General features: G+C 38.1%; 1 protein-coding gene across 1 annotated transcript in view; it reads right to left on the bottom strand.

The window, feature by feature from the left end:
• Positions 1-4339: 4339 nt before the first annotated feature.
• The window catches only part of LOC121895076 (NACHT, LRR and PYD domains-containing protein 1a-like), a 15827-nt gene continuing 7242 nt past the window's right edge, over positions 4340-12924 (bottom strand). The window contains exons 5-10 of the mRNA XM_042407905.1: positions 12779-12825; positions 12177-12391; positions 10988-11265; positions 10188-10301; positions 9939-10080; positions 4340-6249 (exon numbers count right to left, since the gene is read on the bottom strand). Coding sequence (XP_042263839.1) covers positions 5936-6249; positions 9939-10080; positions 10188-10301; positions 10988-11265; positions 12177-12391; positions 12779-12825 — 1110 coding nt within the window. The 3' untranslated portion in view covers positions 4340-5935. The remainder of the gene's footprint in view (positions 6250-9938; positions 10081-10187; positions 10302-10987; positions 11266-12176; positions 12392-12778; positions 12826-12924) is intronic.

Below are 12924 nucleotides of genomic sequence, written 5' to 3'. Positions count from 1 at the left end.
GTTCTGCTGCTGTCAGGTGAAGGTGAGTAAGTTAATTGGAAATCACAGTTAATATTTTATTTGTGCATCTGTCATGTTAATCCAAGTTCACATGGCCACAACAAAACCAGCGGTGGAAATAAGGACTTTACTTAAGCACAATTTTGAGGTACTTGTACTTTACTTGAGTATTTCCATGTGATGCTACTTTATACTTTCTACTCCACTACATTTATTTGGCAGCTTCAGTTACTTTTCAGATGAAGATTTGACACAATGGATAATGTAACAAGATTTTTAAATACAACACATTGTTAAAGATGAAACCATTGGTTTCCAACCTTTTTGGCTGTTGAAGCAGTGATACTTTATAAAAATAGCTTAGACTATATAAGTGAATTGTGCAAATATTTGTGCAAATGATGTCCAGCAGTTCTTAATAAAATACAAATATGTATTTATAGTTTTAACAGCTTTAGGATTCATAGAGGAACACATTTATTCTATGTTGTTTGAATTGCTTAAAACTACTCGTTAACTTGCATTTATGAATATGACATATATCCATTAGAATTAAAAGCTTAGTCATGTTCCACTGAGTTTGATGTATGAACTACACAGTATATAGTCGATGTGTGATGGTATATGCATGAATAAAAGTGCATGAAATGTATGAAAATGACACTATAACAAAAGTATGTAATGTTAAATATACTGTATGTATATGTGCATTAAGTATATACTGTTTGGAGGAGAAGACAGCATGTAATAATACCCATATATAAGCACAATAGTAACAATATAATAGGTGAAAAAGACAACAGTATTTACTAGTGTGTAGTAATGTGTTGGACTGCATCAGGAAGATGGTACCTCTTTGTTGTTGGTTTTTTTTTACCACAGAATTTATTGAAAAATTCATTCACACATTCATGAGAACACATCTCATTTTCTTTACTTTTTGTTTTGTTCTCTCTCTGCACAGCTCAGAAGTGATCATCCTTTACTCATTATGCAGAATGGCTCCCGTCAGTGTTCTGTTGTTATGTTATTCATCATTATTATTGATGCAGTATTATGTAGGAGGTACTTAAACGTTGTAGTTGGTCAAAGTTGAGCTCATCTTAACTGTGTCTTAATACTGTTGGGGAGTTTTATTTATACCAGTGCACCATATTTTATAACTGATCACATGTTTAGTTTGTAAAACCTAAATCTCAAAAGTAAATATAGCTGTTAAATAAATGTAGTGGAGTAAAAAAATCAATTACTCCTTCTGAAATCTAGTTGAGTAAAAAGTATGAAGTAGCATTAAAATGTGTGTACTCAGGTAAAGTACAAGTACCTGATGATTGTAGTAAAGTACAGTACTTGAGTAAATGGACCAGTGGAAATAAAGAAAACAAATATGATGGTTTGGTGTTTTACTTTGACACTGACTCTAATCCAGCTGCAGCAGTTTTACAACCTTAAAGCTACTTAAGGGGAAATATAAGGTGGAAAGTGGATTAGAAGAGGTTAATAAAATGTCAAAGCTTCCTGTTTCACACCTGATATTTATGTAGACAAGTTGTGTCCATGTCATAGGTGAGTTGTTTCCATGTCACAAGTTTGAACCCAGCTTGTCTCCCTTAGAGACAAAAACACTGTTGGATAATTGAGTCTCAGCTCACTGTTGATGCAGCAGCACCACCTGCTGTCTTAACCAACAAACTACCAGCTGGAGTCAAATCTCCTCTACATCTGTTTTTAAACCTCTTATTAGACATCCTTCATGCTCACTGCTGTGTGTGTTATTGTAGCTGTTAGTCTCATTTCATCATCTGCAGTTCACTGAGGACAAAAAATACACTTCGGGAGGAAATATGCAACAATCATCATCAGTCAGAAGGAAAGAAATGCAACTAATGGGCTTCATTTACACCAACATGTATGAAATATACCAGTCTATAGAAATTGGACTGTGGAGACTTATATTACACAAGAAGTACAAGTTAGAGGAGATTATAAAAAGAAACAGAAAGAAGACAGAAACATGATCTCTCACTAAGAAGAATGACTTTAGATAAACATAAGTGATTAAATGAAACCAGTCACACCTGCACACATACATATAAATACATGATAAGTACGGATAAAGAAGGAAGCGGCTCCAGAAGCTCAGTCATTCTTTGAACAACAGCACTGCCCTCTGTCCACAAGAATACATCACAACCAAAAGCAATATTTTTTCACTGACACAACAAAGGTAGAGGTGGGAATGTTTGTGGGAATATACCTTACATTTTACAGTAAATTACATGAAATACTGAGCAGTTAACAAATAAAAGAACAAATCAGGGACAACCTTATAATTTATTAATCATAAATCTATTATCATAAATAGTTTAGTAGTAATCCATTAGTCGCGGGGGGGGGGGGGGGGGGGGGGGGTTTATAATGGGACAGAGTGCACAGTAAACTCGGCAGCCACACATCTGTTCTGTATTTCTCTGTTTTGTGTCTTCAGGTTATGCTAACCCACTGTTGCTAACTTTTGAGCTAACACCCTTTACTTTCCCAGCACTTGGGGAAACAACAGATGTGACTTTTTAGCAATTATTAACTGACACACTGTAGTCTGTACTGTACATTTACTACCAGACTGACAACTTACTACTAACCTTTTCCTCTGCTCCGCTCGCATCCACCGTCACCTCTCTGCCACTCTTTCCCACTTGCTACGCAAACATACTCCTTAACAGAGCCACGCTACCAGTGGTTTCCCAGGCAACGACAGAGGTTGACTCACGTACCGGAACAGCGCTGCACAGAGACTCCCAAACGCTATCGGTTTCCGCTATCCATTCATTCGGATATCATAATATTAAAAAAAATTTTTTTTGGCCTGGCAGGGGTTCTCGTTGTGTCATTATGGAGAAGCACAGATTCAGTAAACGTTCAGTACATTCAGTAAACGTTGAGTACAGTTAGACCCAGCAGTCTCCATTTGGTTAGGCGAGTTCACAGTTGTGAAAACAACAGGGGTGTTTTGAATACAGTTTTCACAGGTAATTTGTTAATCTGTCCCTCCCGCCGCAGGAAATAATGGATTACTCCTGGAAAGCTATTGATGTAGCACTTTTCTCCTTATGAAAATAACATGGAGATTATTCGACCAATGAGAATTTAGTCGGACAAGAGCATATCGACCAACTAATCAACCAGTCGACCAGCAGACTACAGCCCTAGAACTCTGAATCGGCTGCTGAGCAACACAAAACTAATAACTACTCACTCATTTCTAATTTACTCAACAGTATTTACTTTTTTTGTCTCTTCAGGTACAAAACTAAGGCTCTCTCTGTCTTTCTGTCCAATCCTGAAGCCTGTCACCATTCTCCTCTCACAGCTTCACTGAGGAAAGCAGCCACTGAGAAGGCTGGAGGTTCACCAGGAAATACTGGACCTTGCTTTGATAACTGTGTTTAATACAATACTGTTGAAACCACAACGGACTGACTCCAACTCTCTACTGAATTCAGACTCTCCAGTCTACAGTGTGGACTCTCCTTAAGATCACACAGAAGCTTCACTCCTGAAACCTGCAGCTTGTTGAAGCTCAGTTCCAGCTCTCTCAGGTGGGACAAGTTGGATCTGAATAAAGAATAAATGATGTATATAAAAATACATTTATAATCCAGTCAGATGTGTTCAGGTTTGAAATGGGTAGTTCAATGTTACTATGACCCAATTAATGAGCTTTTCACTAAAATTAGTAACTTTGTCATTGTGTATTGTGGATCATCATGTCAGCCTTCTACAGACATCATCCAAATGTCACCACAACATGCAGACACATATTCATGTCAACACTGATTCATAAAAAACTATATCGATACTTTAAACACCTGCATTGATCTCTCTCCCTCTGTGTGTGCATCTGTTCACATCTGTCACAAACTGGCTCAGTCAGTGACAAAAAAAGGAATCACATGAATAAAGTTTCTTAAATGACATTTATTGTGAGTGAAAGATGAAAATATTCTTTAAACAACGACATGAACAACGATTTTATGATCTGTAAACATGAATGTGTATTAAATTAAATTAAATTTAAAAAATTAAAAAAGCTTACACACCATCACTGTCACATCACATAATATTAAACAATATTCAGGCGCCAGAACAAACACTGAAACAGGTTTTTAAGTGACTATCCTGCACTGCAGCTCAACAGGGAAACAAAGATGGAGTTTTGTACTAAAAAGGCTTTGAAGATAGAAGCCTCATATTCTCTTCAGATAAACATTTGAACACATTTTTGCACAGAAGGAGGACTGTGGATTTTGTCCCCCATCACTTACATTGTAAGTGCATTATGAAGGGATCGTCTAATGGTCAGTATGAACAGGAGGAATGATTACAGCAAGAAAATCATGTTTCACTGTTCATTCAGGCTCCTGACGTTTTAAGACTTGTTTAAGTCAGTTCTGCAGACAAGACTCAGGGCTGTAGCTGCAAAGACAAATATATAAATCTATATCTTTATTTACAGTTAATGTACAAAAAAAGAGAACTGAACATCAAAGACTGTATAGCACAAGAAAAAAACTCATCAACTCTTTTCTGTTTGTAACTAACTCCTTAAAGTTTTAAAATTTCATAAAACAAGTGACAACATCTGCCACCTTCTTTCTTGTTTCAGGTTACAGACACTCAACAAAAAGAATTTCCTCTGCAAACAGGCTGGAATATTCCTCCTGCACTGGCAGAATTTTCCATCTTTTGTTTGGGAACTTATATTTTATTTCCAGCTGCCTTGACATGTATCCGGCTATAAGTGCATTAGGAATATATAGATATGTAAACTGTACATTACAAAACAAAAACACAAATCCAAAGGAAGCAGATATAATGCTATGAAAATCTGTGATGTCCAAGTGTCTTTCTATTATTTTAGAATATATCTTTATCTTTATTGTCCATGAGGGTGGAAAATGGTCTTCAGCTCACCAAAACATGAAGACGCACTGCATGATTCTTGCAAGAAAGAGACAGTGAAGCAGTCAGTATAACAAACAGAGACAAGATCACACTACACATTAAAAACATCAAAAACAGTTCATGTCTGTGGCTTAAATTTCATCAGTCACTTTGCATAGTTAAGAATACTGATGTCACTTTGGGATGAAGGACTTCTTAAATACAAGACAGAGACGACTTTTCAGCTCTTTTGAAAGAAAATGTCCCAATTGGTCTGTTTCCATGTGGCATTGAATCTCCTTCCTTTTAAGTTCCTTCTTAATGTCCAGGTATGCTCTGAGTTTCTGGACAATTTGAATGGGATAGTCTTGGTCAAGACACCAGCGTCACTTGTGCTGGTATAAAGATCGACTTTATTTTGAGACCAACATGTTTCGGCTTGTGGCTGTCAGGGTCAAACTGGATTTTCATCTTGTGACACACTTTCTTCAGCATCTGATTTAGTCTGAAACCAGTGGGAAACAGATCTTCAATGGGAGAGGGGTCTCTTGGGCAGAACTGTGCGTCTCGTCCTACTACCCTCTCAGTATTTTCATGTACCCAACAGCAGAAGTCCTGAGGTTTGGAGCAACTCACAGGATGTGACACAGAGAGCCTTCTGCAGTCAGTGGCCCTAAAGCTTCATACTGTGGAGCTCAGCATCCAGCACATTCTAAAGATTATCTTACAATACATGAGTCTGTTGTGAATTTCTGTAGACATGTTTTTTTGAGTGTTTTTTGATTGCAGACCTTTCTCCTCCCATTATACATATTCATGTCCTCTCAGTACTAATGTGAGACTTGTGACATGATATGAGAGACAGTGGTGTTATTTGGTGTATAGTAGAGCTCACAACACTTTAAAGTGAACCTTTCAGTTGGAGATCTCTCCAATGTTGTTGCCTTGGTAACCATAATTAAGTAATTCTGAGTCTCATTCCAACTTCAGCTCAAAGGTTCAGCTTCAGGGTTTTGGAAAAGTGTGGATCCAACTTTCGCAAGTCAGTAATCAGAAATGAACTGGCTTGTGTTCCTTTGTTGATCACCATTGTAATCACATCTCGAGCCTTCTCAGCTCTGGATTTTGTTCTGACTGACTCCATTTCTTCTTCATTGATAACACCTCTTTGCAAAAGTCCATCCAGCAGCTGGTTTAGAATAACATCAGACACTGCTTTAACAAACAGTGTCCGAACTGAGCGCAGCCTCTCACGTGGTGAGGGATTCTGAGTCCTCTCTGGATTTTCCTTTCTTAAAGCAGCATCTGAGGGACCAGAGGAAGAGTGTAGTTCAATAACTTGCAGTCATGTTTCAATGCAGACCTCTTACTGTGTTCAGACAGAACATGAAGCATCATTTGCTCACATTTCACCACTGGAATATTTCAGTTTATTTGCCCCAAATTGTCACTGCACTGACTGTACGTTAGTTGTAATGGATGTCGACTGAGAGTGAGATGACTGATATGACACAGCCCTGATTCATCACACTTGTGGGTAGACATGATTGATCAAAGTTACTTTTAGCTTCTTTACACGAAGCTCCTCAGTCCTATTGTTTACTTTTATCTCGGTTACATTTTATAATACAGCCTGTGATTTACGATGTAATTTCATTGTATGAATCAGGTACCAATAAAACACTTTGGAAGAAAACAACACTATGGATAACAAGGGGGTAATGATAAAAATTACTCATTTTAGAGGAAAGGAGAAATAAATTATTATCTGAGGATTTTTGTAAATACTGAGTATCTATGGTACAGTACTGGGAGACAAAACTGAGGTTTGGGAAACATTATGTTCACAAACTGGTTCTTCTTGCGTAAAAAGAACAGTCAACACTTGTTATTACAGCCTGCATATAATTCTTACTGTGTAATTTTTAGAATTAAACTAATAATTACTAGGTTCCTCAGTTCCACATACTGTATATTTGCAACATATATTTATAACACACAGTGCTATGAAAAAGTATTTGCCCCCCCTCCTGACTTCTTCTATTTTGTATATATCTCAAACTAAGTTGTTTCGTATCTTCAAACAAAATGTAACTAAACAAAGGCAACTCGAGTAAAAACAAAATATACTTTTTAAATGATACATTTATTTATTGAAGCAAAAAAGCTAATATGCAAAACTTCATTGATAATTGGGTTCAGTTGGACTAAACACACCCAGGTCTGATTACCGCCAGACCTGCTCAATTTACATATTACTTAAATAGAACTCTTTCAGCTCTGTGAAGTTGGTTAGTGAGGTCTCAACAAGCAGCGCACGATGCCAGAAGAGATGAGGAAGGAGGTGATTAAAATACATCAGTCTGAGAAGGGTTACAAAGCCATTTCTAAAGCTGTAAGACTCCAAAGAACCAAAGTCAGAGCCATTATCTCCAAATGGAGAAAACTCAACACAGCAGTGAACCTTTCCAGAAGTGGCCAACCTTCCAAAATTCCTCCAAGAGCACAGCAACAACTCATCCAGGAAGTTGCACAAGAGCTAAAACCAGCATCAAAGGATGCACAGGCCTTTCTCACACCAGTCAAGAACAGTGTTCATTACTCTAATGTTAGAAAGACACTGGCCAAAAATGGCATCTATAGGAGAGTGGCAAGGCGAAAACCACTGCTGACCCAGAAGAACATGAAGGCTCATCTCAGTTTTTCCATACACTCCTTGATGACCCTCGAACCTTTTGGGAGAATGTTCTACGGACAGATGAGTCGAAAGTGGAACTGTTTGGAAGACAGCGGTGCTGTTACATCTGGTATAAACCAAACGCAGCATTCTACATAAGAACAACACACCTACAGTCCAGCATAGTGGTGGTAGTGTAATGGTGTGGGGATGCTTTGCTTCTTCAGGGCCTGGTTACTTGCCATTATTGAGGGAAACAGGAATTCTGCTCTCTACCAGAAAATCCTAAGGGAGAACGTCCAGTCATTAGTCTGTAATTTGAAACTCAAGTGCAGCTGGGTTATGCAGCAACACATGATCCAAAGCACAAGACCAAGTCCACCTCTGAATGGCTCAATATAAACAAAATTAAGGTTTTGGAGTGGCCTGGTCAAAGTCCTGACTTGGACCCCATTGAGATGCTGTTGCAGGACCTTAAACTGGTGGGTCAGGCTGGAAAACCCTCCAATGTGGCTGAATTAAAGTAGTTATTCAAAGTAGAGTGGGCCAAACTTCCACCACAGTGACATGAAAGACTAATCTCCATCGTTTGCTGTTGTTGCTGCTAACAGTGGCACAACCAGCTATTAAGTTTAGGGGGCAATTACTTTTTCTCATGAGTGATACAGGTGTTGGATAATTTCATTTAATGAAGCAAAAGGTTGTCATTTAAAAACTATATTATGCGTTTACTCAGGTTGCCTTTGTTTTATTCTAAATTTTGTTTGAAGGTCTGACACAATTTAGTTTGAGATATATACAAAAATGTAAGAAATCAGAAAGAGAGCAAAAACGTTTTCACGGAACTGTATAACATATTTATATTATATTATTACTGTACTTTATTATGTTACAGTTTTTCCTCCTCAGATGATAATAGAACTTCCATTAGCTGTGCAGTTGAGAAAGGTACGTTTGTTTTCTACTCCACTCTACCCGATATGCTGCAGTGCTCGATGTTTAGAGCCATTACTCAACCTGTCCTTACTCCATACACAGTAACAATGAGAGTGTATGTAGCCTGCCTGCCCAAAGCACATATAGTGCCCCTCTGTATTTCCACAGTTTTTGGCAGCGTAGCGTAGCTGTCAAACAAATACCAGTAACGCTTTACTTTAGGTCCTTTAGTTTTATACTAATTTCTTAGAAATTCATATAGACAGTAATGTGCAGGAACAATATCTAACAGTAAATTTTGAGAACATTTTATAGAAAGGATGGTGCAATTTGGTACACATTATTAGGAAAAACAGAAAAAAATGGATGGTTTAGTTGGTAAGTGCCCACTCATATCTAGTCTCATACCTAGTTGTTAATTTGCAAAAACATTTAATAAATTAGACTCTTAACAATTCTTTAACAGCCTGTAAATACTTAGTTTTCAGTGTGCAGTGTTGCGTGTCAAACTACATATTGGCTTGTTTCTTAAAAACCCCGTAACAGGCACTGTATACCACCACATTACGTAACCCACTCAAAGAAATGTCCTCAAAATGAACAGTTACACAGTGGCTACTTTCAGGAAATTATTGAAGCAACCTAATATGCTGATATATCGTTTCACAAACCAAACTACACACTGAAAAGTATTATTTTCTGTCATTTAAAGAAACAAGAAGCCTAATTTATCAGGAATTTTTGGAAATTAACAACTACATATTATCCCAAATATAATGAGTCGGCACTTACCCAACTGAAGCAACTTAACACTTTTTTCAGTACCAACTTGCACCACCCTTTCTGTAAAATCTCCTAAATATTTACCTGAAATTACCTGAAATACTCACAACATTTTCAGGAAATAAGTATAAAATTAAAGGACCTGTGGAAAAAAATGTTACCTACATACTATAATTACCACAGAATATGAGTTATTAACACAATGTTTCCCAAATCTCAGTTTCAGAGTTTAATTTATTTCTCATTTCCTAGAAAATTTCTAGCTGTTACTCTCTTGTTCCACATTGTCTTGTTTTCCTCCACTGTACCTACATGTACGTACCAGCACCAGTAAGTACTGATTCATACAATGTAATTAAACTAACACAGACTTTCTTATAAAATGTTACCAGAATTGTTTGACTCATAAGTTAAAGTTTTACAAACATTTCTTGTAAGTTTTACATACACTGGCCAATAAGATCCATCAAATCGGGATAAAAAAGTGGACTAAATAATGATCTGAGGCAGAAGAAGAACAAAGGTGTCATGGATCACTCAATCACTGTTCTATTCTACTATCAGGTGGAGTGTTACTGCAGGAGGATGAAGCCTTTACCAGTCAGATCCACTTCATACTTCCAGACCTCTGTATTTTCTTGGTCCTGGACCTTTAAAGTCACTTTGTCTGAGTTTGTAGGCAGGCGGATCTCAAACATTTTGTGGTAATCTGGTCCAATCTCCAGGTCAAAATCTGCTTTCTGAAAACCAGAATTATCCAAAGTGAACTAAAAGTAACAAACAGCAGTTTTATGAATCGTGTTACAGAGACCTTTGTCAGGTATTACAAACTGTCTGAAATACTCACTTCAGGTTGTATTATTGAGGCCTCAGGACAGAGAACGCTGTAAATTTGATCTTTGATGAGTTTACATTTGGGAGGGGCCTCAATGTAGTTAGCATCTTGATGCTGTGCCCTCACCTGAACAGACACCAGAACATTTTTATTATAAGATTTAGAGCCCAACTTTATCTCAGCACAGATATATCAGCATCAGCGCATTTGTAGACTGATAAGCAACAACTGGATACTGTGTTCACTCGTCTGTAGTGTGTGACAGTTGTATTTGTCTGCTTATGTTATTCGTATTTATTGTACAGTGTTTATGCTGCTCTCTTTGCCAAGTCACTCTAGAAAAAGAGATTTTAATCACAATGAGACTTTAACCTGGTTAAATAAAGGATAAGAAGAAGAACAAGAACATTCAGTGAAGAAATGCTAAATGCCACATGTTTGAGATCATTTAGAAATTGAGGAATGGGTGACATGGATAAATTTCCAACTCCAGTGCCAGGTGCACTTTCTGAGAGACATAACATTTCATCAGGTGACTATCACTGCACTGAAAACACACCTGGTCTTATGTATGTATCAGCACAATATCAAAGACACAATGTATTATTGTCATCACACAGTTTTGTTGCATTTTTCACTGTACAAAAATGTATGACAACTGTCTGCGTGAACTAATATAACCTGTATGACGATGTAAACATTTACAATTAAATTTTGACTCCATATTCAGTTCTTACTAGCAGCTTTAAGAACAATCAGCCAATCAGTTTGGACTGAAAGTGAAGCTGGAACATAACAACATAAAGTTTTACCTTTTTCAGAGGGATGTTTCTCGGCAGGAGAAACACGTTGAGTTTCTGCATCTGTGTTATTGGGTTTGGTAGTCCAAGGAACAGTAGGACTTGGCCACTAACTGGTTTCAAGTTGTTCCAAAACCTCTTAATAAGATCAACAGCCCAGACTAGGCCAAAGGCAGAGAAGTGAGGGACATTCACAACCACATGAGTGTCTGTAATCTCCAGCGGCTCCAGGATGCTCATTCCATCATCGGTGATGTGGACGACAGACAGCAGACCTTCAGGGAGCGGAGCTGTGAAAACACAGATTTATTTACTAACAACAACCATCTCATTATAATGTTAGCGCTCATTTTATTTGATTTCTAGAACACTCAGTCTGGTCAGTAAGGAATTAAACAGTTTCCCATGTTGCAAAACGTTAACTGTCAGTGTTGGTGGGTGGGAAGCCGGTGAGGAATTGTGACTCCTTTTGATCAGTCTAGAGGGGATCAATTGTTCAAACTGGCTATTCCAAACTGGGGAGAAAATGAAAATGAATGAAGATGACATGTGACCCCCTGAGCTTCCCTCTTAGGACAAATTCCCACTTGTATAAAGAAATATATAATAATATCAGAATTTAATGGGCAGTCTGGCCTGAACTGAACAGGAGAAAATTATATTTGGGTTGTTCTGTCTCCCTTTTGCCACCACAATTCTAAACCAGGACAAGCGCTGTGGAAAAGGACAGATTCTTTGAATGTTTTATTTATCTCCATTTCTATCCAAACCCATCATGTTATGGATCACTGCTAGGTTACATACTATTGCTTTAAAATTTCATTTATTTCTGAAATCAAATAAAATTACAGTTTAAACTGTGTGTCACAAGACAAACGTACACAGCATCTGTTCAAAATATCTCTATGCTGCTTTTGTCAGTTTTTCCCTTCTCCTGGGCTCACAAGTGTGTCTTATGTATCTCCCCTCCCACCCCACTTCCTTTTCCTTTTCTTCAAGGAGGTAAAGGGCTATGCTGCTCTTTTTTCCTAATCCCCTTTCTGCCACAGTGTTTAGCTCCACTGCTGGGAAGACTCCAAGAACAGATAAATCAGTGTTTGTTCATCTTGTGGCTGTAATGAACTCTGCAGCCTGTAGGGGGTGCTTACAGGAGTCTTATTGTTGATTTACTAAAATTCACAAAGCACAATTATCAGCTTACCATCCATGGTTTCACAGTGTGGCAGGTGGAGCTGACTGACAGCACTGTCAGGACTCTGGATGCTGAACAGCGGCCCTGCAGCCATCTTGCCAGCTGGTTGCAGGAGGCTCTCATCCCATTGGACAGTCCTGTACTCTAACTCCGCCTCCTGAACCATAACAAACACTAGTCCAGTCAAAGAACACCGGAACATACCTGGACCAGGACACCTGAACCTGTAGGACACAGAGGAGCTCATTACACAACACAAGCTCATCCAGCCTTTTTCCTGGTTTTAATGAATAAAAACTAAAGAATAAATTTGCTGGAGAAAATGTGCTGTGACTGCTGCAGTGCTTAAAAAGCTGGAGACCAAACTGAGCTGCTGGACAAGATGTAGGTGAAGCAGCAGCTGCAGGAGTATGAAGAGTTTGAAGAGTGTTAAAAGTGAAGTGTACTGAAGAGACTCACTGAAGGGAGTTGAAACAACAGTTGAGTCTGAGCACTGAATAAGTTAAACTACTGAACAGAGGGGAACTATCTGAAAGGAGCTGAAGTGTAATCACTGAAAGGAGTTGACAAGGTTGAAGGTTGAAATATTCTGCATCTTATGTTTTGGTTACCTGTATGAAATGTTTGAAGACTCAGTCAGCACTTTGGGTGTAAAGTCCTAAAACGTAGAAAGTGACATTAGTTACAGAAACTGACCATCTCACTCTCACAGTCGTACAGCAGGACAGGATCCTCACTGCTTCAGTTTCTACTCCAC

This window comes from Thunnus maccoyii, chromosome 4 (genome assembly GCF_910596095.1).
Source record: "Thunnus maccoyii chromosome 4, fThuMac1.1, whole genome shotgun sequence".
Lineage (NCBI taxonomy): Eukaryota > Metazoa > Chordata > Actinopteri > Scombriformes > Scombridae > Thunnus > Thunnus maccoyii.
This window is presented reverse-complemented; position numbering and strand designations above follow the sequence as displayed.